The sequence below is a fragment of the Schistocerca nitens genome, chromosome 7 (assembly GCF_023898315.1).
Source record: "Schistocerca nitens isolate TAMUIC-IGC-003100 chromosome 7, iqSchNite1.1, whole genome shotgun sequence".
In the NCBI taxonomy this organism is placed as follows: domain Eukaryota; kingdom Metazoa; phylum Arthropoda; class Insecta; order Orthoptera; family Acrididae; genus Schistocerca; species Schistocerca nitens.
Genome location: NC_064620.1, coordinates 626472001 through 626498736, shown reverse-complemented (window position 1 = coordinate 626498736; position 26736 = coordinate 626472001). Strand labels below are relative to the sequence as shown.

General features: G+C 37.5%; 1 protein-coding gene across 1 annotated transcript in view; it reads left to right on the top strand.

Annotated features, from left to right (window-relative positions):
- Window positions 1-26736, top strand: part of LOC126195428 (Down syndrome cell adhesion molecule-like protein Dscam2) — an 879015-nt gene that overhangs the window by 562242 nt on the left and 290037 nt on the right. Inside the window, exons 12-13 of the mRNA XM_049934039.1 lie at window positions 3364-3626; window positions 11950-12111. Coding sequence (XP_049789996.1) covers window positions 3364-3626; window positions 11950-12111 — 425 coding nt within the window. The remainder of the gene's footprint in view (window positions 1-3363; window positions 3627-11949; window positions 12112-26736) is intronic.

Sequence of the window (26736 nt, the reverse complement as noted above, 5' to 3'; positions counted from 1 at the left end):
GCTGAACGCTTCTCTTTACCCCTGTGATTACTTTTATTCCATGTAGGTCTCCATGTTCCCTTGTTTTTAAATTTGATCTGTTATTGTTTCTGAATTTGATCTGTTATTGTTTGGTTGATAAATGATTAACTCTATTAATTATGTAATTTCTCTTATCTTGCTCTCTTTTTTTAATTCATGTTGATTCCTCATATCAGTTCTTTGTCAATGCTACATAGTATATTTGGTTTGTGCAGACTTGTGACAGTGCAATTCTGCCAGAGGCAGCAAAGGACTTGGAAGAGCAGTTGAATGGAAGAAAGATGGTTATAAGATCAACATTAACAAAAGAAAACAAGAGTAATGAAATACAGTCAAATTAACTCAGTTAAATTATATAAAGAAAGGGACACTAAAAGTAGTAGACAAGTTTCTCTATTTGAGCATCAAAATAACTTGTGATGACTTAAGTAGAGAAGATATGAAAAACAGGAAGACAATAACAAGAAAATCATTTTTGAAAAAGAGCAATTTGTTAGCATTGAATATAAAGTTAAATGTTAGAAAGCCATCTTCAGAAGGTATTTGTGTGGAGTGTAGCCTTCTACTGAAGTGAAACATGGACTATAAAGGGTTCATGCAAGAAGAAAACAGTGGTTTTTGAGATGTGGTGCTGCATAAGAATATTGAAAACTAGATGGGTAGATTGAATAACTGATGACGAGGTAATGGATAAAATTGGAGAAAAAAAATATTTATGGTTCAGTGTGACTAAAAGAAGGGGCTGGTTGAAGGACACATTCAGGGGTATAAAGAAATCATCAATTTGGAAATGGAGGGGAGTGAGGGGGAAAAAATTGTAGGATAAGACCAAGGCTTGAATGCAGTAAGGTAGTTCAAGCAGATGTATGTTGCAATAGTTATTCGGAGATGAGGAGGCTTGCACACAGGATAGAGTAGCAGTGGGGTAGCTGCATTAAACCAGTCTTCATACTGAAGACTACAAGAACAAGACTAACAGCAGCAGCAGCAACAACAGCAACAGCAAATGAAAAACATGTTGTGTATAGTCATGGGAACCTGGATTCATATATGTTGACAAAGCCGTTGGCCAATTGTGTAGTAATTCTGTGACAGTTAATACATGAATTTTATTTTAAATACAGTATATAGAAATTATTCAGATTTTTGCTGTTGAACTGAGTCTATAAAAAGATTTATGGAAATTGAAAGAGACAAGAGTGCGGGCACCAGTATAAGTGAAAAGGTTAACAGAAATATCATTCAGTTTAAAAATGCTGCAGAAAGGCTAAAAAATAATTCAGCAGACATCATACCAGAATTTAATTTAGGCCCTGTTCTGGAAAATGTTGAGAGTCCAGCGGCACTTGGCTGTGCAGTACATCAGGAGTTTTATATCAGTCACTATTGTTTCTACATTTTTTCTTGTTGTATATGTATGTCATCATTTGATGCAACATAACAAACTGCTGAATAAGATTTTTTAAAATTATACAGGGTGATTTTTTCCAGCGTGCACAAACTCTAGGGACTGATCGATTAGAGGATATAGAGCAAAAAAGGTCTACTCATCATACGTCTGGAAATACGTGGTTCCCATGCTAGAGACCATTTATTCACTCGTACTTTGTTACAGAGATTGCAGTCTAATATGTGCTGTACCATACAGCCACATTTACAGCATACATGGTTTCCTCCTAGAGGGTGGCAGTGTTCCTCATACTTCATACCCTAGCATCCTCTCATGCCATAGTAACTGATAATGTTGTGTCCAATTCACTTCTCTTTCTGGCTCACATTCTAGTGGGTGTGATACAGCATTGTACACAATGGTTCTGTATTTGAATTGAGAGCTTGCCTACATGGTGTTTACTAATGGAAAGGCAAATGGCAACAGGCGGCGGGGAGCAAGATTGTATCAGGAGACCTATCCCCGCCAACTACAACCACAGCACTGTTGCACTGTTTGCAACAGTGTTTTACCATTTGGCTGAGACAGCTTTGTTTCAGGAAGTAGAAAATCATGAACGTACCTAAAATGTTCAGATACCAGACTTGGAGGAAAACGTGATTAACACTGTGGAAGGCGACCACCGTGTCAGTACCAGGCAGTTGGCCTGCCAGTACAGGATAAGCCAGATGACCATGTGGAACATTTTCCACGACAATTGTTACTACCGTTATCACTTAAAGCGTGTGCAAGGCTTACTAGTGACAGACTTTCCACATTGGGAGCAGTTTTGTCACTGGTTTTACACCAGGCAACCATGATTCCAGGATTTCTTTCCTACATCCTATTCACAGATGAGGCCACCTTTATACAGTGTGGTATCTACAGTTTTCGTAACAGTCATGTGTGGGATAGTTTGTAAAACTCCCATGGTATGGTGACAGCAAATCATCGGCATCAGTGCAGCTGGAATTTGTGGGCCGGGATAATTGGCTACCATATTTTGGGATGAGTCTGCCTTCCATGTCCCCTAAGAGGTCGGAACTATTGGCATTTCGTGCGGGTGACTTTGCCTCCCCTACTGAAAGGCGTGCCATTGATGATTCCAAGGGTTATGTGGCTGCTACATGATGGTACTCCACCTCATGTCACCATTAACATCCAGACAAATCTCAGTCTTGTCTTTCCTGGTCGATAGATCGGATGGGGGGCTCCAGTTGCATGGTCTCCTCAGTCAGTGGATCTCAGCCTGTGTGATTTCTGGTTATTGGGCCATCTCAAAAGTATTGTATATTCAGAGCCCATTCCAGGTGTGGAGACACAGGAGCAGTGTACTCATGCTGCCTTTGACGCTGTTTGGATGCAGCCTGGTCAATGTGAAAGTGTGATACACAACATCCTGCGGCACATACACAAATGCATTGAGGCACATTGAAACCATTTTCAACAAATACTGTAACTGTGGCTGCTTGGTACAGTGCTTATTACCCCACAGTCTCTTTAACAGAGTGTGATTGAATAAATTGTCTTTAGCATAAAAACCATACATTTGTGGACATAAGTTCATTAGACCTTTTTTGTTCCATATCCTTTCATCGATCAATCCCTAGAGTTTGTACACAGTAGAATAAATCAACCTATATGTTTCAGCCTTGGGTCACTGAGGCTGACGTTGAAATATATAATTAAAAAAATTCATCCTCATGAGGCAACTACTGTGTTCTCATACAGCATTCTCCCTAGTCTTTGCATGCTGGATGAGTGACAGATACTTTGTGATGCTGCTAAAACTTTTCTTTTTTAAGTAATAACTGAAAAGGATCCTTTATGTGGATCTGATGTTATCTGCCTATAATGACAGAATTGAATTACACATGTGCTGCTAAACAGGTCTCACAAGAGTAAATTAACAGTTTGCAGGTTGGTCAATATGTAACGGTTAATGGTGATGTTGTGTCACATCTCAACATCTCTTCTACTCATACAAATGACGGAGGCCTCTACAAGTGCATTGCATCTTCCAAAGTGGGATCTGTTGAACATTCAAACAGGTTAAACATTTATGGACTTCCTTTTATCCGTCCAATGGAGAAGAAAGCTATTGTTGCAGGGGAAACACTAATAGTCACCTGCCCAGTTGCAGGCTACCCTATCGAGTCAATTGTGTGGGAAAGAGGTTTGTATCAGATTTAAGCAAATTGCATGCATCTTTAATATAAGGTGTTGAATATGTATTGTCATTCCACAAGATTATTTTTAATGAAGAATATGGTAGTTAAAAATCTTTGTGAGTAGTAACAAGTTACATTTACAGTTGCTACAAAATTAACGTTGATAAAAGTAAAGCTCATTTGTATGGTAGAGAAAATAAATGTGACACACTTAAGTATAACAGGTTCGTTTATTAATTGGAGAATGACGTATTGACCGCTGAAGCTTCTTTGAAAAGAAAAAGTGACACATTGGTATCTACACTGTACATCAGACATATGTTCTGAAATTATGTACGTTATGAAATGAATAAAACACATTACTCACACACATTTCACATTTCTACGGAGATGACATAAAGACTGAAGATCAAATCACATCTAAACAACTAACAGAAAGAACATGTTAGCACTAGAATGATGACAGTCCCAAAGTGACATGGTGGATTAGTTTTGGGAAGATAAGGATGAGAAGAAGACTAAATTTAACTTATAGTCCTCTGCGCTCTTCAAAGGGCCAAATGAAATAATTATGCTAGTTCAGGGATGAACTTTAATCTCCTGCTCTCTATAGTCTACAACCTGTAATCACAAAATGGAAAGCTTCCATTATTAATGCACTAACACGGGTGGTAACTCAGATGAGGAGTCCATAGTTATGTCTTGCAATGCATAAGGACCTATGTTTACTCGGGTTATAAGAGTCCAACTGTCCTACAAGTCATCAGTATATTTGTCAGGCTGATCTTCCTTAACAATTATCACAAACCCTTCTCCTCTGGCTTATGCTCTCCTTAATTACTCATAATTCCTACTTAGATATACTCGATGTAAAATTAGCATAGTTCTTCTATACTTATGCACATAGGCGATATGGAATGTGTGTGTGTGTGTGTGTGTGTGTGTGTGTGTGTGTGTGTGTGTGTGTGTGTGTGTGTGTGCGCGTGCGCACGCGCAATGTAAAACCATCAGAATAAACAACAATGTGTGCATATTTCATCATGTACACACCTCTTCCCCCACAATATTTGACGGTTATTACATAATTTCAATCTCTCCTTTCTTTGTTTGCATCTTTGTGTTCTGTTGTGTGTATGCTTAAGTGTGTCTGTGTATCCTGATTCTTCGGCCTACGTATATGAAATAAGTTGAAGGTTATTGGAAACCATGGAAAATAAGAAGGACTTTAGCAATAGAAGTATATGAATATGTAAAGAGGGAAAGATAGACAGGTACTCAAATGAGAAGTAAGAAAGGAAAAAGTAGAAATGGTTGCTAAGATCGAAGAGGAGAAAGACAATAGCCCCAAAGACAGGAAACTCTTCCCACCCTCCTTTCCCAGGATACCTACTTTGCCGGCACTTGAGTGAGAAGGCGGAGGAGGTATTGTGTTAAATCGTCTCCTACAGAATGGACATTCTCACCATCACCCTTGAGACCCCGAAGAAAAATCTTAGCAACACCTATGGAATGGCAAATGGTGAAGAATCAGTCACACTCGTCTGCGAGGGTCATTTGGAAGATGTGGTGTGTGTGATTTGTTGGCACTGATTTGCCTATTGGTGTAAATCATGCTTTAATCTACAGTACCCACCCCTTCCAAAACTAATACAAACCCTCCCCTTTACATCACATTTCCAGTCATAATGGACCTGAGAAAACCCTCACCCTCCAATTCAAGTTGCTTATTCTCACCCGCACTGTTGACCTGACTTTTCTTGTGCTGCTCTGTCAGCTGTTTTGGGACCCATCTTGTGCAATTTCCAGTATCCCAGCGTCTTTGTGAGTGTCTCATATGAGAGAGTTCTGGAGAATTGTGAAAATGTTCCAGAAATTTCATCGACTGTCAATCGGCAGTCTTCATGAATAGTTCCCTTGATTTTTTCACCAACTCATCAGTGATATTGGAAGGTCTTCCTCTCCTCTGTTTGTCATGAACATTTGCTCTGCCTCCAGTAAACTTGCTGCACCACTCGAATACACTTGTTCTGTTCACAAAACCTTCACTGTAAACTGTTTTGATTCACAAAAAAATGTTGGTAGGTGTTATTCCTTGCACGAGTAGAAAGTGGATAAACAGCTATGTTCAAACTTGGAGGGATGTCGTACCAACATCTTTCACACAATTGGACACTACATTGTGAGTTTATGTACTACCGTATTCCTGGAAAGTTCACTCTGGTCAAGGGATTCCCTGTGTTTCTGTACTTTCTGAGAATGCCTCTTAATATTTTCAGGTAAATTCCTAGTTGCTCATTTAAAATTTCTAATAATTATTTCTGTGCATAAAACTGGTTTTGAAGTTTGATGTTGTGAAGGGCATAATGATGGCTGTACATATTTGTTACTAGCTTATATCAACATCACTGAGTTTCAGGAGTATCTCGTGCTGTTAAGGTGAGAAACAGCCTTAAAAATCATCAGTACCTTCTGGTTGCAGATGGCATGGAAACTACTGCATTGAAGACACAGAAAAGGGTGCATTCACAAGACTTGCCGCTGTGATCTTACATTTCCACTTACTTTTCAAAGATGGGGAGGGGGATGTAAATTGTTCCTTCATTTGGATCTTTTGGACCACTGTAGCCAGTATCAAAATGATGAATAATAGAATTGAGAATGTCAGTGCCTTAACTGCCAAAACTTATGTCGATATACGTAGTAGAAGATGGGATTTGTGTTTCTGGGAAGCAAGAGTGCACAACACTGCTGAAGGAAGGAAGATTTTAATTAAAGACTTGCACAGGTATATAAGTTTGCTAAGCAGTAGGCCTACCCATCTTTTGATATGAAATGTGTTTGTAGAATTGAGGAAGACAGTTTGTAAGTTTGTTAACTCAGGAATTTGTGGAAGCGAAGGTGAACCACGGGAAAAAAAGAAGAAGAAGAAACTAGAAGAATTTGAAATGTCATATTATTGAAATATGTTGAAACGTAAGTGGGAAGAGAAAGTTGAAAATGAAGCTGTTTCAGAAATGACAGGAAATGAAAGAAGTGAATCAGATATCCTTACCAGAAGAAGTGGCATGGTACATATGTCAAAGCATGGCGGAATAGCCAACGTGCTGTTGGGAGAACTTGTGGAGGACAAAGATAATCAGAACAGACAAATACAAGAGTGTGTCAAACTTGTCGTCAGGGGAACTGTGTAACATTTCTCATCGGTGATGGATAAATTGGTACAAGATGATCAGATTGGTGGATGTTCCTTCACATCAGGAGGCAGATGGACACTAAATGGAGAAGAAAAGGAATGTGAAGCGTGTTATTCCTGAGAAACCTATGTTGAGTATGCTTTACTACCAACTGATCAAATATCACTGTAAATGTACACTAATTGTTACCACTGAAAAGTTCCTCAGACCTCAGTTTATCTTAATATACAGTAGGATGGAGATGGTTGGACAGACGAAAGTTGTAGTTTTATTGGTTGAAGTTTGGCATTAAGTGTGTTTGTGCTCTTGGAATTTGAAGATTGTTCTACAACATGTACCATATTTACCTGATGATAAGACGACCCTGAATATAAGATGACCCTACTATTTTTAAGAGGTTCCTTGAGAAATATTTATTTTTGTAATATTTTCAGATTAAACAAAACTACAAACTTTTCTCTGCTAAACAGTTAACATAAACCTATTCTACACTTATGTCATTTATTGGTTGTCTACATTTTGATAGTACAAGGAGAAATAAAATGAACACAAAGAAACGGTTTACATTAATATTTACTTGAACTGTCGTCTGTCGTGTCACTATTGTTCATCGCCATTGTCATCCTAACAAGACAGCTGTGAAACTTGTTGCGGTTTCTGCAGTTGTGATTCTGGTGGAACCAGAGAGCACAGCTATGCGCCCCCCCCCCCCCTCCCCCGCAACTTTTTTTTTCTCCCCCCCTCTCTTCCCTGGATACATAGTGAATTCCATTCCTATACTGGCGTGAGAATGTTAAATATCGTTCAAACAAATTTCGGGCTTGCAGCCGGTCGTCGTTCAATACTTCGCACGATATTTCAACTGGGCACCTGCCAGTCATCTTCAGGTGAGCCGTTGCAGACTGGCGAAAACGTCCTCCGTTCCGCAATATATAGCGCACTGTAAGTATTCTGCGCATGCGTTGAAAACTTGATAGTTGAACCACACTGCCCGCCGGCAGCGCCCTCACTGTTGGAATAGCGGAACTCAGTCGCCCTCTGCGTTGCTGTTTGCCACGGCCGTCGACGCACTCTGTCGTCTTCGATTTGAGCAAATCGTGGAGATGATGGGATTCCATGCACTGTCCAGCTGGTAGCCACTGTCACGGTTTAACAGATTTTCTGCCAGTCGTATTTCTACGGATTCTTTAATAATGGAGTCCCAGAAAGACGTTGCCGTGGACAGAAATCATTGTTTTCTCATAATCCATTGAATGTCCAGTAGAAATACAATGTTCAGCAATAGCGGACTTGCTTGGCTGCTAAAGGCGGGTGTAACGTTGATGTTCAGTGCAGCGTTCTTTCACGGTGTGTGTGGTTTGACCTATGTAAGCCATACCACATTGGCACGGTATCTTGTAAATTCCGGTTTAAATTCCAGCCTTTCGTATTAACAGATTGTCCTTAACTGATCCCACAAGGTCCGCAATCTTTGATGGTGGGCGGGAAACCACTTTTACCTGAAATTTTCGGAGGATTCTTGCTATTTTAAACGAAGTGTTGCCAACGAAAGGAAAAAAAGCTAAAGATTGTTCCAGCATGTTCTCCTCTTTATTCACTTCCTGCTTCTTAGTTTTAACTGTTAGTGCCCTGTTAATCTGCCGGATGGGATACCCATTTTCGCTGAATACTGTCTTTTGATAGGCGAGTTCTTGAGGTAAGCTATCTAGATCTGAAACAGTATGGGCTCTATGAACAAGTGTTTTAAGCAAACTCATGGTTTGCGATGGGTGATGGCAACTCGATGCTTGCAGGTACAAATCAGTATGAGTGGGTTTCCGGTAAATTGAATGTCCTAGAGATCCATCATTCTTCCTTCGAACCAGGACATCCAAGAAAGGCAAACAACCGTCTTTCTCTATTTCCATGGTGAACAGGATGTTGCTATGAATGGAGTTGAGGTGATGTAGAAACTCCATTAATTTATCTTCTCCATGAAGCCACACTATGAAAGTGTCATCCACATACTGCCAAAAAACTGTTGGCTTCAGGGCAGCTGATTCAAGCGCTCTCTCTTCAAAATCCTCCATAAAAAGGTTGGCCACCAAAGGAGACAGGGGACTACTCATGGCGACACCGTCAGTCTGTTCAAAATATTCTTGATTAAACATAAAATAAGTTGAGGAAAGAGCGTGCCTGAACAAAGCAGTGATATCAGCAGGAAACATGTTACCAATCAGTGTCAAAGAATATGCAAGAGGAACTTTTGTAAAAAGTGAGACCACATCAAAACTTACTAGAAGGTCTACACTGCTGAGACGAAGAGCCCCCAGTCTATTGATAAAATCAGCTGAGTTTCGTATGTGATGTGAGCACTTGCCTACGAAAGGTCTCAGTAAGGAAGCGAGATGTTTAGCTAACTCATATGTAGGAGCTCCAATGTTGCTCACTATTGGACGCAGAAGAAGACCCTCTTTATGAATCTTTGGAAGGCCATACAGTCTTGGAGGTACACAACCATGTGGTCTTAACCTCTTGATGGTCTCTTGCGGTAAGGAGGAGGAATTTAATAGTGCTGAAGTTTTTCGTTGCACACGTCCTGTAGGATCGTAATCAATCCTCCTATAGGTAGAGTCACTTAGCAGACCATACATCTTATATTTATACACACCACAAGGTAACAAAACAGTTGCATTACCTTTGTCAGCTTTCAATACCACTACGTCAGGGTCCTCTCTCAGATTTCGTAATGCAGCCCTTTCTGCAGAGGTTAAATTACTGCGTTGAGTAGGAGCCTTCAACAGAGCACTGCAAGATTCCCTTCTTATTTCGTCTGCAGCATCCAAAGGAAGATGTCGTACAGTTTCTTCAACACCACTCAAAATACTTATTAATGGCGGTGCTGTAGGTGTAGGTGCAAAATTGAGTCCCTTGCTTAATACAGACAGCATAGCGTCGTCCAAATTCTCCTCCGTGAGATTGACAACGGAACGTCGTACCATTATCCCTTCTGGCGACGGCTTCTATGGCAACAGTCGATAAAATTTTGATATCTGCCGACAATTAGCATCATTGTGGATCCATCCGAACTTGGCCGAAGTCACTCCATCAACCCAGTCCCATGATACAGGAGAAAGATACCTTGCAACCTTCAGATGTAACTGGTAAAGTTCTGCTGAAATAGCATCTAACCTTCGTCTTGTATAGCAAATCCTCTCCTTGACAATAGCATGACTAGCCTTCTCAGTAATCTTCTGTGCAGTAGCAGTCTTAATGAAATGAGTCACTCTAGCAAATTTCTGGGACTCCATTATTAAAGAATCCGTAGAAATATGACTGGCGGAAAATCTGTTAAACCGTGACAGCGGCTACCAGCTGGACAGTGCATGGAATCCCATCATCTCCACGATTTGCTCAAATCGAAGACGACAGAGTGCGTCGACGGCCGTGGCAAACAGCAACGCAGAGGGCGACTGAGTTCCGCTATTCCAACAGTGAGGGCGCTGCCGGCGGGCAGTGTGGTTCAACTATCGAGTTTTCGACACATGCGCAGAATACTTACAGTACGCTATATATTGCGGAACGGAGGACGTTTTCGCCAGTCTGCGACTGGCAGGTGCCCAGTTGAAATATCGTGCGAAGTATTGAACGACGACCGGCTGCAAGCCCGAAATTTGTTTGAACAGTCAATTCGCCGGGAAAATTTTAAAATTCACATGTTAAATATCGTCTGCCCGCTGCTCTCTTAATGGCTGTGTAGACCCAACAGCTGACACACCCCCAGTTGTTCCTGTCATATCTCACAGTGAGCGTCAACAACATTGCTGCATGAAACACATATCTACACCACAGGCCCAAATCTAGACTTTTAGCATATCCTGCAGAAATGTATGCTGTTGTTGAGAATTATCCAGTTTGAAAGTCAATTTAGATTCCGAATGCAAGTGGGTTCAGGCTAACTGCAATTAAAACAATGTAGATGTTCATAAAAAGCCAAAGTATGCAGTATACATTCCGTTGATAGTAATATCTTCCAGGGAGCAGGTCATGTGTAACAGCAGCAACTAATACATAAATAAAAGATTGCAATCATGATTTAGTGCAATTCTCAAACATGCAGTGTAGCTACATCAGTTAGTATTATCTCCAAAACAGGTCTTTCTGCTATAATTTATTCTTGTGCTGACAATTGCGGCCAGTCTAATGTCATTTATTTTGTTTTTTAGACATTTAATTCTGGATTAATGTGCTTTCTTGTTTCAACTGAATGCCATCAGCTTGTTTCAAAGCTGATAACATTTGTTCGTAGTATTCTAATATGTGAACAGCAACTGAATTTCTCTTTTTTCAACCCAAGTGGAAAATAGTTACAGTTTCTCATAAACAAATAAAATATTGACTTAGGTTCAGAATTAAGTAATGGTTTTTTAATTTTGCTATCTTTAAGTAAAAGATTTTCACCTTTGAATGTTACCTTTACTTAAAAAAGCAGCAAAAATTTATGTATACAGTATGCAAGTGCATGAGAACTTTTCTTGCAAGCCTGTTGAAATACAACAAAAATTTGTAAGTTGATAGAATTTAATGCTGTTTCCTTTGGTGTTTCACAAAATTGTTGAGTAGAGCATTAGATTGTTGTATTCACTAGTACATAGTTTCACACTAACACCGTGAGCCATATGTCATGTGATTTGTCGAGCACGGTCGGTACTGCATCAAGTGCTTTGGCCTATTGAAAAATTTCGAGCCAGTCTGAATGCAAGCATTGTTTCTACACCTATCCTTGGGGATTCTTCAAAATAAAATTGTATGGAGCCTCGATAGCCAAAGTTTCATCCATAAATTTAAGAAGATCTTTGTATTAATTTATTAAACAATGTAAAGATGTTGACCTCAGCAGCAATTGCTTAATCTGCGAATATAAGACAAGCCTGTATTTTTCAAATGATGAATCTGTGAAAAAACTTTGTTTTATTATCGGGTAAGTATGGTATTCTTATAACAATGCATAAAACAGGTGTCATGATAGTATCCAATAAACAAAATAAGTTTAACACTTTCAGTCAAGGTGCAGTTCAGGACTGTTGAAATTATGTGTTTGTATTAGTTATTATACTTGTATTACTTATTTATGCAATATATATCTGTGTTGCAGATGGAAGAGTGCTTCCAATAAACAGGAAACAAAAAGTTTTTCCTAATGGTACTCTGATAATTGAAAATGTTGAACGGCTGTCTGACCAAGCAACTTACACATGCGTAGCTCGCAATTCTCAAGGTTACAGTGCAAGAGGAACACTGGAAGTGCAAGTAATGGGTAAGTGACTGTCTGTCACTCAGTTTGAAGACCACCCCAATGCTTGAATTTATGTTAAAAAAGAAATCTAGTGAGTTCAGCTATGTTGGGCACTGAATATTGAGATTAAATGAGATTGCCAAAGGAGATACTGACGCACAAATATAAACATTTTGATAGGGAAACGTATCAAAAGTAAAAAGTAGTAAAGTAAAAACTAGTTGAAAATTAATGATAAATTCCAGTGATGGCGGAAGATGTAATATACTGAGGATTTTGAAACATGAAACCCTCATTTCGTCATTGGAAAGAAGTAAGTGTGGGATGCAACAGTGAAATTAAGTAATATAAATGAAAAAGAGTGAAAGAGAGACCATACTATGCCCAAGCAGGCACAGTTGTTGCATTTATTACAGTTTAAGGCTGAAAGAAGAGATTGCACTTGTGTGTATTTTATGTTTTATTTCACATTTGTAAACAACATATTCAAACACTATGACACAAAGGCACACAGTAAAGTTTACATTGCTCAGTTCACCAAAGAATTTACAGCGGTAGTGCTGCCAACTACACTTATTACTTAATTAAATTCAAACTAACATAACTGCAACACTTTTCCTTATTTAATTAAGAAAAAAGGAGGAAATGAAAAACTCTAACATATCAACATAAAAGACCCAGTCTTTGACATAAAACTAACAGTCTTGGTTTTACTATGGACTTTGTCAGTATATCTGCTAAGTGATCCTCAGTTGAAATGTGCCGAATGCCAGACTCTCCTTCCAAGACTTTTTCTGCAGTGAAAAAATATTTTATCTTTATATGTTTTGTCTGATGATGGAATTTAGGATTTTGTGTGAGTTTCACTATTGCCTGATTATCTGTTTAACAGCTTCTGTAGCAACTACCAACTAAGCTTCTGTTGTAGATGTGGCAGTCATTGCCTGTCTTTGTCTGAGCAAGGAGATGGATCCACCTGCACTTGTGATAATTACACCAGATGTTGACTGCCCGGTTTTGTTGCCCCCCCCCCCCCCCCCCACCCCAAAGTCTGCATCACTGTAGCGATCACTACACAAATTTGGATGATAAATTATGCCTAGGTCACATGTACCTGCTACATAGTGGAGTACTGCTTCAACCTCACTATATCTTCTGTTGATGCTGAGTCCAGGGTTTGAATCAGGAAGCTCTCTCTGTAAGCTACAGGTACATCAGTGCTCCAACCGCTTGTCAATAGGGAAAGTTGCACGTCTCTGCATTCTTACTTTCTGTCTGTGATGTGTCTGGTTCTTTCACAATTGGTTTTGAGACAGGTTTGCAGTCCTGAAAATTGAAACGCTCCAAGATCTTCGTTGCATACGCTTCTTGACTTATCTTGATTGGACCATCATCAAAGTGTTTCATCTCAAGTCCAAGGAAATATGATGCTGGTTTCACAGTGATGTTGAGTTCGGCCTTCAATTCATTAACAAACTTCTTGGCATCCTGCTGATCACTTGCCATAACTAACCCATCATCAACATAAAGGGCGACAAACACTTTCTTGTCACGTCCTTCTCTGACTTGTCTTGAAACCTGCAGACAAAAGAAATGCTCCAAAACATTTACACCAACATCTCAGGGCTTGCTTAAATCCATAAAGACTGTAATTTGCAAAATTTTGTGTAATTCACTGAAAGGTCCACAGACATCAGCTGACATCATTTCACCTGGCTTGGTTGTCTTCTCTCTCTGACCGAATGGTAAACAATGTGCTTTGCCATAAATGCAAGGCTCACAAAATGCGTTTTCCAAGTGAACATTTATGCCTAATTCCCATTCTAATTTAACTCTGACATGGTGTTTATCCTGCTGTCCCCCATCTTTCATGATACAGCTGCAATAATGAAGTCTTTTCTGCAGCATTTATCACAGCAATTTCTTTCGGCAAATTTGGTTTAATGTCTAATATGTTCCATATGACTCCCACATTCCATGTAACACTACTTTGTCATCAGTTTTAAGCCAATACTCCCTTGTTGATGACTTAAATTCACTATGATATTTCTGTCATGAGCAACCAACACTGAAAACAAGATTCTAAGTAGTTTTGGAGCATACCACACATCCGACAACGTAATATCCTGACCATCAGTCAGTGACTATAACTTAATATTGCCTTTTCCCACTGCCATTAGGATTTCTTTCCCAGCTGCTTTTATGCCACATCGAGTATCAAATTTTAAGAAGTCTGTGAAGTACTTTGAGGAGTTGGTTACATGCCTTGTAGCTCCATTGTCCACTAACCATGTTGCTGAATCTTCTTCAACTGAATAGGCTTCTTCACATACACACATCAACACAACACTAGCAGCTGAACAATCTTCCTTGCTTTTATTTCTATTTTTCTTTGATTTTCCATCAGAAATCCACTTTTTGCTGCCTTCACACAGTGAGCCTTTTGTCTACAGTAATTGCAAGTGTCACCTCTTCTTGCCGATTCTTAACAAACTTTCCTTTGCCATCTTGCTTTTGTTTGCTTACATTTATCATTAATGCTTCCTTTGGTGTTTTGTCACCATCGGAATTCTTCATGACAGTTCTTCCAAACATACATAACTGTATTGTTAATTTGTTAAATGTTCTCTTCTCATCCTGCATTAACAACATACAACTTGGTTGAAAGTTATCAAGTTCACATGGTAAAATACGCAAGGTCTTGCAAACTAGCATTAAGTCTGGTAAAATACTTTCATTTTTAGCTTTAAGCCCACTGTTTAATTCATTCCACAAACTTTTCAGTTTTTCTATGTGAGTAGACACATCTTCACATGATAACCTGGTAAAAGAGAAAAAGTCTGTGCAGATTTTGAACAACTGATCCTTGGCTGAATCTTCAAACTGCTGTTTTAAGGCATCACTTGTATCACTGACAGTTTCCTTCTCCATAACTATTTGATACATCTCATCACTAATATCAATAGTTATCATGCACTTTGCATAACTATGTGCCTTTTTATACAATCCAGACTGTTCTTTGTGGTTTTTAACTTCTATGTCTGTTGTGCCGTCTTCCAGTGATTTTGGCTTCACTAATTTCTTATCAATGGCATCCATGCCCCTTTGTGGTAATCCAGCAAGTCTCTTATTTTTCCTTTCCAAATTGGCTAGTCCACTACCGCAGTTAGTGCTTTAATATTTTTTGACATATCCATTTCTGTAGACCTTTATCTCAGAGTACAGTGTGTGGCCTAAAAGTTACTTGTGAATGCAGATCTTTTAACCTAAAACTCAGCTGTCTACATTTCTAACCTCAAAACTCAGATGCCTGTACTTTACTCAACAATCAGTTGATGAAGCTTTAGCCTCCAATTCTTGACTACTGTATTTGCTGGTGGGAGAAAAATCACTTGTTTTAACACTTACTTGCACTAACACAGTTCAGAGGACGGTTTCACAACACAGTTTTCACTCAAAGCACATGTTGTCATATTTTCACTGATATTTTGTCACTGTTTCAAGTCATTAATTAACTTGAGGCACTTAGACAAAACTGGGCCCGTAACTTGTTACATTTATAATATTTTTAGGCTGAAAGAAGCAACCCCTTGTCTGTATTTTATGTTTTATTTTATGTTTGTAAACAACATGTTCAAACACTAAGAGACAATGACACATAGTAAAGTTTACATTTCTCAGTTCACCAAAGAGTCTACAGCAGTAGTGCTCTCAACCTCACTTTTGACACTTAGTATAAACAAAGATAATTGCAAAAACAATCAGAAGAGGTTAAGAAAGGCAAGGAACAAAATTAGAAGCATGTAATTTTGCTTATTAATACACATAAATCCAAGCACTGGACTTGTAGATATAAATATTCTAGTGTCTTGTGATGTATTCATCTACTTGAAAAAGTGTGACCTTGTGGATCTAGCCCGTCCAGCCATTTTAAATGTTAATTCAAATTGATTTAATGTTGATCTTTTCCATTTTTCTTTTTTATATTCATGCATATAGTCTGAGACTGAGTAAACCTAAACAAAGTAAAAAAAATAGGCCTTTTTAATAATCCATGTTCATATTTACATATTTCTGATTTATTTATTTATTGATCCATTTTTATCTGCAGCTGCACAATGTGCAATTATTTTATGTGTGATAATTGTACTTATGAAACAAATTAAGTGATGGTAAAAGATTGCTGCACAGACAAAATATCTTTAAATGCAAGACAGTTGTTTTGTTTATTGATAACATTAGAATTTGTTCATTTCTGTGGGTCAAATAGGTTCATTTCCCATTTTATAAATACACTGATTGCTATTTCATTACAGAAGCAAAAAGAAGAATCCATCAGAGAAACATAATTTAAAACAGCTTTTTTTGCATGAACAATCTGATGAATATCACAAATAATCTTCCCTCCCCTTTTTACTTCTGCAATTTCCCTAATTTGAGTCAGGAATGTCACTCTTCATGAGTAGACATTTTTTAGAACTTTCTGTTCTCATTATTTTCTATTATTCATAAAATAATAGTAAGTTATAATCACTTACTGTCTTGCTTTCCAGATAGAAGCATTGGACATGTCTCATAGCAATCATTTCCCATTTCTGTTATTAATTTTTAAACAGGTGTAATGCAAGTTGCAAAATTTTAATTATTAATTTTTTGTTGTACTTCAGAGGGTGTGATAAATTCTGGACTGTTGGAAAATTGTTCTGTTTGTTTATGAAATTATTTCCACTTGCTCTTTCACTTCAGTATCTGAAGTTGGCTGAATAATATGTTTGAAAGAATATATTAGTTTCATTTGTACCTTACATTTCAGACAGTTTCAGTGGTATAAACATGAATGTGACTTTTTTATGTTTGAAGCTTCTGTTGAATATCATCAAACAGCTATTGCAAATACTCTGTAAATCTATTTGAAAATGTAAGCAAAAAGGTAAGCTACATATGCAATAGAGTTAAGTGGCTTTTATCTCACTTCTCATTTTAAAATTGTGTGTTATTGTTGAGTATTTACTTCAGCTTGTGTTTCATGTTTCCAATATCAGAAATTTGGGCAGGTTGAATAAGATGATGTCATCAGCATTATACAGACATCATATTACTATGAAGGTGTTAAATGTATGTTATACTAGAAAGATAACCTAGATGTTCATGAAATTTGCCATGTTTTGAGTCACTTTGTATCTAACTTGGCAACCCTACTATCCTTGATTTAGATAAAGTTTTTGGTATGTATTATTCTGTTTAATTACATGAGGAATGTAATGACATAAAGTCCTAATCATATTATACTGAAGTGCTAGATTTGTGTAATCCATTTGTCAGTTATCATTTATGAGGCTTAAAATTAAGATACAATTTTACATTTATAATATTTTGTCTTCTGAATTCCAGAAAAAAATGTTCAATATTCTGCAAGAATTGGAATGTCAGTTTTAAATGAAAAGTTTTTTGTAAATGCAGGGTGGTCCAAAAAGAATGCATGAATTTGAAATTAGTATGATTAGGTTTATTTTGATCACATATGAAATGTTTGTACACCTATACAATGGGTAAGTCACCCAATTTAAGAATTTCGTGTTTTTTTTTTTTTTTTTTTTTTTTTTTTTTTTTTTTTTTTTTTTTTTTTTTAAAAGATGACATTGGAAAGATGGTGTCCTTCTTCATGCACACACATTGAAAGTCTTTCTTTAAAGCTCTGCATAGCTTTTGTGAAATTGTCCTGTGAAACAGCAGCAATTTCCTCACATATTGCTGAGAGAATAAGGATCGTGTCAACAGACTTTGGATATCAAATGGCCCCCTCAGAAGAAGTCACAAACCGACAGATCTGGCAAGCTTGCAGGTCATGGAGATTGCTGAAATGTGAGATCAAGAACTGAGGAAATATTTCTCGAACAACTACCATGGATGCATTAGCTGTCTGGGCTATGTCTCCATCCTGTTGGAAGCACATTTCCCCATCCTGTTGGAAGCACATTTCCTGCCATGTTGATCCCCAAAGCCTCAAGTTGTGGCCACAAAAAGTTGTATAGCATTGCAACATAACATTCAGAATTTTACGCTAGCACCACCTTCTTCGAAAAAAATAATGTCCAACAATCGCCACCTTTGAAACTCCACATCACAGGGTCACTATAGAGTGTACAGTGGTTTATGATGCAATTCTTTTGGGTTGCCTACTGCCCAACAGCAACAGTTTTGCTTATTTACAAAACCAGCCAACTGAAAGGGTGCTTCATTGCTCATCTTAACATCATCAGTAGCAAGGACATCAATCACTTTCTTACAAAACAAGTCTCTGTTTGTCAAAATCACGTTCATGAAGCTTCTGTACAATCATAATTTTATAAGGATGGAATTGTAACTCACAGTTCAGGATGCACTGTAGTGAGTGATGATACATTCTCAAACTAGGAGCATGCCATCTAGTGGAGCAGTGAGGACCTTGGAGAACAGATCATGTTGTTCTGTCGACATTTTCAGTAGTTCACACCATATGAGGGCAACGAGTCAACTTTTTCTTCATAACTGATTTAGATGTGCAAAAGGAATTAACCTGACAAAGTATAATGTTGTGATCAGATATCGAACCAATATATTCAACATGTTTATGGAAAAGCTGTCAGTAACAGAGTCATTACTTTTGAAATAATGTTCAGTAGTGGAAACATGATGCTGACCAATTTTCTGTGCTATTGTTACTGAAACTAGATGTTCTAACTGACAGAATAACAGTGCTCCACTTCTACTACTTGTATCAAATTCCTGTGTTCATTTTGCACCACCTTTTGTGTATCATATCTGGAATGGTTTCTGAGGTAAGAGAACCTTCTTCTTCTTCTTCTTCTTCCTGAAGCATATGTACTTATACAGGTCGTTCATGTAAGGTAGAAGAATTGCTAGAATAAATCACTGTCTGAAATATTAATGTGATAAATTACCAACTGTAAAATTTACAACAGCTGTGGATCTTACTAACTTTTACAGTAAAATTTCATAATAGACTCAGAAGAACATTTTTCTCACCCAAAACTTTATGTCCTTGCCTTTATATAACTTTATATTTGCAAGAAATTTTATTTATGGAGTTATCATTTCACTGTGTGTCTATTTTTATATTATATACCTAAGTCTCACTTAACCCGCAAACACTTTGGCAGTAGACTGGTTGTCAGAGAAGTAATTAACACATATCGTGAAAGCACATACATATATTAAGTTCTAATAGACATGTACAACATTTTTGTCATACATGTCTGTTCTTAGAAAACGCAGTTGATTGTTGCAGCAAAATTATGAAGGATCCTTATGTTTGAAACCATTACAGATGTGGTCCATCTTTCCATAAGACATTATTGTTTGAAATAAGTGGCTACCTTGTCTTTTAGAGTATAAGGCTACTGTCCTGGAATATCTTTTGAAATTTCAAAAAGCGTTTTGGTTCTGGGAAAGATAAAAAGGCTCCCTGCTGGTCAGTGGAGATATAGGGCTGCCCTGTTATATTAGTAATTGTTTAGATTAATGCCACAAAAAAGAACTAATTTATGAATTTAAGGATGTATATTTAAATAGCACTGTGATTGGTACTGGTTATATTTTCGTACACAAAATTTGGTCAGTTTAATAATTTTAGCAGTTACCATAAATGGATTTTTGTATGTGTTCCTTAGTTCCTCCTCACATCATACCATTTTCGTTTGAGGGGGAAGCAAATTCTGGTGATAATGTCCAGCTCACCTGTCACGTATCGAAAGGCGATCACCCTCTGCATCTTTCGTGGAATTTTCACGGGCTTGAGCTGTCCTCTCATATGGGCATAATGACAACGAAGATAGGGGACAGTATCTCTGTGCTCGTGATAGCCTCTGTGATGGCCGCTCATAGTGGCAACTACACCTGCACAGCTCGAAATGCTGCTGGTGTTGCAAATTACTCAGCAACGTTGCATGTGAATGGTATGGCCTGCAGGAGTTTATTGAGGGTGTCATTTATTTTACCAAATTGATGACAGTAAGAATCTGTGACTGATAATGTAAATCCCAACTAACTGTCACTTCCATACCTATTAGTCCTTGATACACTCTCAGTGTGATACCCACCAGGTTACAATTCGCTCACACTGCATATTGTCTTTTCCTTTCCTTTTTGTCGATAAATGAGGTTAGATGTCATTCCCAGCAGTCTGTAATAGCTACTGAGCAATTGAATATCTTGTGTGATGATCTGCTAAGGGATTACCATAATACATGTAATGACCAAGAAACATTTATAGGTAAATGACACATCTTTTCAAACCTATAACCAAATTTAAACTTGACATTGTGTCTTCTGTTAATTCATTATTGTATAAAGCCAATTGTAAGTTTCTTGAATATGATGTCTTATCTCTACAACTAAATAACATACTTTAAATATCAGCCAGACAAATGCTACACTATTTATTTTTGAAGTATATTCTGTAGCATTTTTTCACAAGCTGGATCATGCTGTTACTCATGGCATGCTTCATTCAGTTTCTGTACCATGTGGAAATATACTTCACATTCACAATGCCACATGTGACTAGATCGTACATGAGCAGCAGCAAGTGAAGGAAATCAGACATAGCCAATATTTCAAAGTACTTTACTAGTTGCAAATATATGTTGTAGAAAATTCACAGTTGCGACTCATTATGATGTCAAAACTTGAACAGATTTTGAAAAATTAATATTGAGATTAAGTTTTTTTTGACATATTTCATCATGAAGTCACTCACCTTTTCTGTAGTTTAATTTAAATATTTGTTATTGTTTTAGGGTTGTTTCTACATTTAAGAAAATGGTTTTTCATGTGAAACAAAAAATAGTATTGATATTTTGAAATAGCTGTTTTCATTATTGTCATTCAGTCAAGCCATCAGTAACACCATTCTCCTTTGGCAACGCACCTTTGAACCATGGCATTGTCACACAACTTCAGTGCATTGCAACCTATGGAGATCTCCCCATTAGCATCACTTGGCAATATCCTAGCAAAGAAATTTCAAGTGATGATGGAGTGTCAATTATGAAGCTGTCTGAGAGGATAAGTGTACTCATGATTCAAGCTCTGGATGCCAGACATGCTGGAAATTATACTTGTACTGCCTCAAATGCAGCTGGCAGTGATTCGTACACTGCATCTTTAACAGTAAATGGTTTGTCTCTATTGCTTTGTCACCAGTTGTTGTCTATTTATCTGACTTGCTTTTCATTCAGAATTCTTCTGTTTGCCACATTAATTGAATACTTACAGCCCACTGTTACTGTCAGGTGCATGTGTGAATCGTGTCATTTGTAGAAAACAAATGCTTCTTAACACTTCTTTTTAAAAATTCTTCAGAAGACTATTGGTGTCGAGTATGTCATTGAGGAGCATTTTACAGTCTTGTTACATTTAAGTTGAACTGTGTGCGATAGTATGTAATATGTGTTTCTTTACTTTTTAGTATTAATTCACTCATCTGTACAAATTTCTGTTTCAATGCTTCAGTTCCTCCAACAATAACTCCATTTTCTTTTGGTGATCTTCCTCTCAATGCTGGGGTCTTTGCCAACCTGCAGTGTATTGTCACTTCTGGTGATCTTCCTGTGACAATGCACTGGACGTACCCTGGTGATGATCTTCGTCCAGATGAGTCAGGGGTTTCAACAATGAAGGTTGCTGACAGGGTCAGCTTGCTAACCATAACTGTTCTGAAAGCACATCACCAAGGCAACTACACTTGTGTAGCGGAGAATGTTGCTGGGGTTGCTGTATATGCCACTCCTCTGTTTATCAATGGTTTGTTACTAACTTCAAGCCACTATAGTTTTTTTGAAGGAGCAAACATCAAACACCTGGAAGTTGCATGCTGTAACTTTGACTGTTTCATATTTCCTTTTGAGATACAGCTCAACGTAATGAAAATAATTTGCTTGATAGTGCCCTATTTTGTTAAAATTGCCGAGGATGATTATAATGGAGTCCATTCTTTGTGTTGCAAGCTCTACTTCAACAGAGAATAAGTAAATGATGCTAATATCCTACTATGGAAGTTTCCTCCAGTCTGAGTTTCCTTTTCCATTCTTTCTTTTTCAATTTTTATTTCTTAGTTTATATCATATTTCATGTAGAGAAACATGGGTGCTAGTCTGTTTACACAAATAATTATTTGTGCACTAGATGTGACAGTCGTTAGTAAGCATATAAACCAGAAGTAACCAACTGAAATAGTGGTAGCAAAAGATTCTTTGTTTTTGGTGAACATTTCACTGATACATGTACAACTTGCCAAACTTGCCATGTCTCATCTTGGTACCTCAAATGTAAAGTCATCTTGTGGGATCTTCAACATGATGAATAACATGAAGGAAAGCTTCTGTATGTTCCTTAACTCCTTTTGTACTGGCCAGAGATTCTAGAATTGCAAACTCCTTTCTTATTGAAAGTTTTATGTACCATGTCAACACTTTGTATATTTTTTTCTACACAGATAAATGAAAAATAGAAAGATGTGTAGAAGAAATATGATTAATTTTGCTTCATTGTTTAGGAAGTGAAAGCATGCTACTACAGTCCGTTGTTATATATATATGTTAAGACATCTTAACACATCATTGCTAAATGAAGTGTTCAAATTAGATGTCTAAAATAATATACGTTGTATATAGAAATCAACAAATCTAGAGCAATAAGTAATATCGGAATTATACGAAAGCTGATGGCAATATAGAATACAACTTGAGTGGCAAGTTTGTGTAATAAAAACTATCAGAAAACAGTATTGTTAATGTCATTTTGTTAAAAAATAAACATTGCTGGAATAATTTCACATTATAATGTGTCAATTGTGACAGAAGAGAGTGCATATTATCATTAATGGGTGATTTCCAGTATGTATAGAGGGAGATAATATAACTGCACTGCAAACTGTAACTCTTTAGTTTTTACCCACATAGGGCCCCAAAAATATTTCCACAGTTATACAATGGTTTGTTATTTATATCAGTTCTTATTTTGCATCCATGCTTCGTGTCTTTTGAGTGGGCATCTTCATTATGATTTTGTAAGTTTCTTTCTGCTTTTCAGTTCTACATGTAATTCAAAGTACAATCAATCAGAGAAACTGTGTAGCTTTCTTCAGCATCAATTATAAAACACTTGAATAAAGCAAAAAATGAATCTGGATATTTTGTACTGGTGGAGGTATATTGTACTTAGGCACTGATATGTCTGCAATTACAGTTCCTCCGCAGATCCTACCTTTCTCATTTGGAGACACACCAGGAAATGCTGGTGACATGTCAGTTGTTCAGTGTGCTGTAACAAAAGGAGATTATCCCATAACAATCACGTGGTTCTTTAATGATGCTGAAATATCTCCTGGGCATCAAGGAATAGCTATCGGAAAAATGAGTCATCGTATTAGTGCCCTCAGTATTGAAGCTCTTCAGGCCAGACATAGTGGCACTTACACTTGTAGAGCAACCAACACTGCTGGCGTTACAAATCACTCAGCTGTTTTGAATGTTAATGGTACCGTGTATATATGTATTGAAACTAAATAGGGACTTAACCTTCCATTTCTTTTAATTTGGCTAAGATGCTTTTGTTTTGTAGCACAGAATGTTGCATTGACACACCTGTAATTATTTCCTACTGTTATGCAGAATGTGAAAGCTTTTTTCCCTTCATTGTACAGCTCCTTTAATTGTATGATAATTCTCTTCATATAATCTGTCACTATTATTGATGTGATGGCACATGGTCTTCTTGTTTAATTTTATTGCTTGTGAGAATATAACACATTTATAAATTATATCTTCCATGTTTTCTCCTTTGGTTGTTTTTGTAATTGGTGCAGCAGATGTCTCCAATTTTGGCCTCTAGTCAATTATTATTATGTGTTGAAAAGTACTGTACCATTCCTGCAGATGCTATGTAAAATCTTTCAGTCCTAACACTCAGTAGGTTTAATTGAATCAGTGCCAATGATTCCTGTGCATAATTTTAATTTTGTGTACTTCGGTGTAATTTTCTCTTGACCAACAACATGCTGATATTTTTAAAAAGACGGAAGTATTGAGATTGTCAGGCATGAGGGTGAGACTGAAATTTATTGAGGTGTTGGATGAACCATCTCTAACATTTTATTGTCATGATGGAAAAATACAACAATGTATAGGAATCCAGCCCATTTTTTCTCCTGAATTCTGATGGTTACAGTGTTAGATGTTGACAAAAACCAACAGTTGCTATGAAGAATGAATTTTCTAATATATTTGTCTTAAAGTTGATTAGAGCATGTTGTGTTGGTTTTCTGTTTGTCCAGCTGATCTTACACACATAGATGAATTACAGAAAGATTGGTAATGGGACATATATATCCTTCATTGCCTGTGCAGTCTCATTTTCTTGAAGGGGATAAGGTAAAAAGAGACAAGAGGAAAAGTCATAAATGTTCTTAAATACTGAACACTATCTGTTTTCATGAGGCAGAGAGCTCTAAAATTATTCACTTAGTTCTGCATTCATTATCAGACTTATTCATCTTAGAAGCCTCTCACATATTAATGTCAAGTATTTGCTATATTTTCTCCATTGTACAGCTCACAAAATGTGATGTTTCAATAAATGTTTTTTTGGAAACAAAACTTACCTCTGTGAGGACTCATGGGACTAAGCCATCTGTATGTATGTGGTAAGGAGAGTTTAATGTTTATCACATGTTACTCCACACCTACTGTAATGTTTTTACAAACCAAACCAATTAACTTTTCCTTCAGTTACCTCTTCAGTTATTCTCACAATGCTAAATGCTCAACTTCCTGGTCCTCTTCATCAGTAAAATTTACTTGTCAGTACTGGGAACTGAACCCGAGTCTTCTTCATAGCATTCATGATTATTGACTTCTCATCTACAAATTTTACAAGTTTCAGTGTACCAGTATGAAAGATGACATTACAACAAGGTGTGACAGCCATTGATCTCTTCAGTGCAAATGCACACCAGGCTTGAAGTCTTACGGGAATCGCCAAAATGCTGCGAGTAATGGGGCAATGGGTAAGGCATGCAACATTTATGGTGTGTGGGTAAGTTGAGAATTTGGGTCTGACGAGAGGTGTGCTAGGGTAGTTGGTGTAGTTGCAATGACCACTGTGTACGGGTTTTCTCAGTGGTCGGAGCATCTGCCTAATAAGCTGGAGACCCAGGTTCGAATCCCAGTCTGGCACAAATTTTCAACTTTCCACATTGATTTCAGTCAATGGCCACACTCAGCCCAGGTCTGTAATTCCTCTGTAATTCCAACTCTGTAACCTCAAGAATTTATTATTGTGATGCACTTGAATTGATAACAGTCGACAACCATGTAGCTCAGTGAGAAAATGAATAAGAAAATGAAAATATAACTGTGTTTGTGCACTTGACTTTTGCTTTCTTTCATATGAAGCCAAAGTAGTAGTCTTCAGCAAAATGAAATGAAATAATTAACCCTCCAGCTGTGACAAGTGAAATGTCTTGGCCTTTCATTGGTTGCTGTATTCTCATACTTGCTGCCTTGCCCCAGTGCTGATGGTTCTGGTACTCTCAACATTTCTTATATCTCTTCATCCCTCTCCTCCCTCTCCCTTTCCCTCTCTCTGACATGAGGAGGGGCAGGAAAATTTATTTACAAATCAAATTTACTCTAGCTGCGATAAATTCATACTTTCTTCATTGAAAGCCTAAATTAAATTTTGCTGCCACTTGCTAGTTTGTGGCTCTTTATGAAACAAAGAAAAGCATTACATTACATTCTTTAAAACAGGAACTTGTTATAAATACAAAATTTTAACCCTACAGCTAATTGCATGGGATGGGCAGAGTCTGCTAGTTGCACTGTCATCAGAGTGTCTGCCATGACCATTGTCCATTGCAGTCAAATGATAAACAAATACATCTCATAATGGCCACAGCAGTAGAGCATGCCATGGGGAGACAACACATGAACTGCACTCAGCTATACCTGGGGCACAACGTTTTTCCTTGTTGTAGCACTTCATACTCAAATGGGTGAGGAAAATAAATGTGGATGCTGACTACAATAAATTCACATACATATTAACTTTGTAAATATTTGGAAATTTCTGCCTTTGGTTTGCTACACCTTGTTTGCTAGAGGTTGATACCATACTTCCTCAGTTACTTCACTGTGTATTCACTGACATGTCCACATGCTTTGTGAAATCACTCATCACAGCAAGTGGTACTCCATCTCAGTTTCCATCACTTCTACTATTATGACCCCACTAATTATGATAGTTCCCCTTTATACAGGATGGTGCTGTATGTGGATGGATAGGTTAGTAAAATTGGACACTCACAGTAATAAAACTGTACACTGGTAGCAATACAGTATTGCATTTATAAAATAATAATAATAATAATAGTGAAATAGTATAATGGAATACTGTGTGTCACCAGTACTTTGGCTGATTGTTTAAAAAGCAACCTTACATGCCTTGTAGGTGTGTGTGTGTGTGTGTGTGTGTTTTATGAATTAGCATTAGTATTCATGCCATCTAGAAATAATGCTATAATCAGAGAAGGAAAGCAGTTGAAGCATGTACAGTGCACTGAGGTGTCATTGGAATAGGTATGTG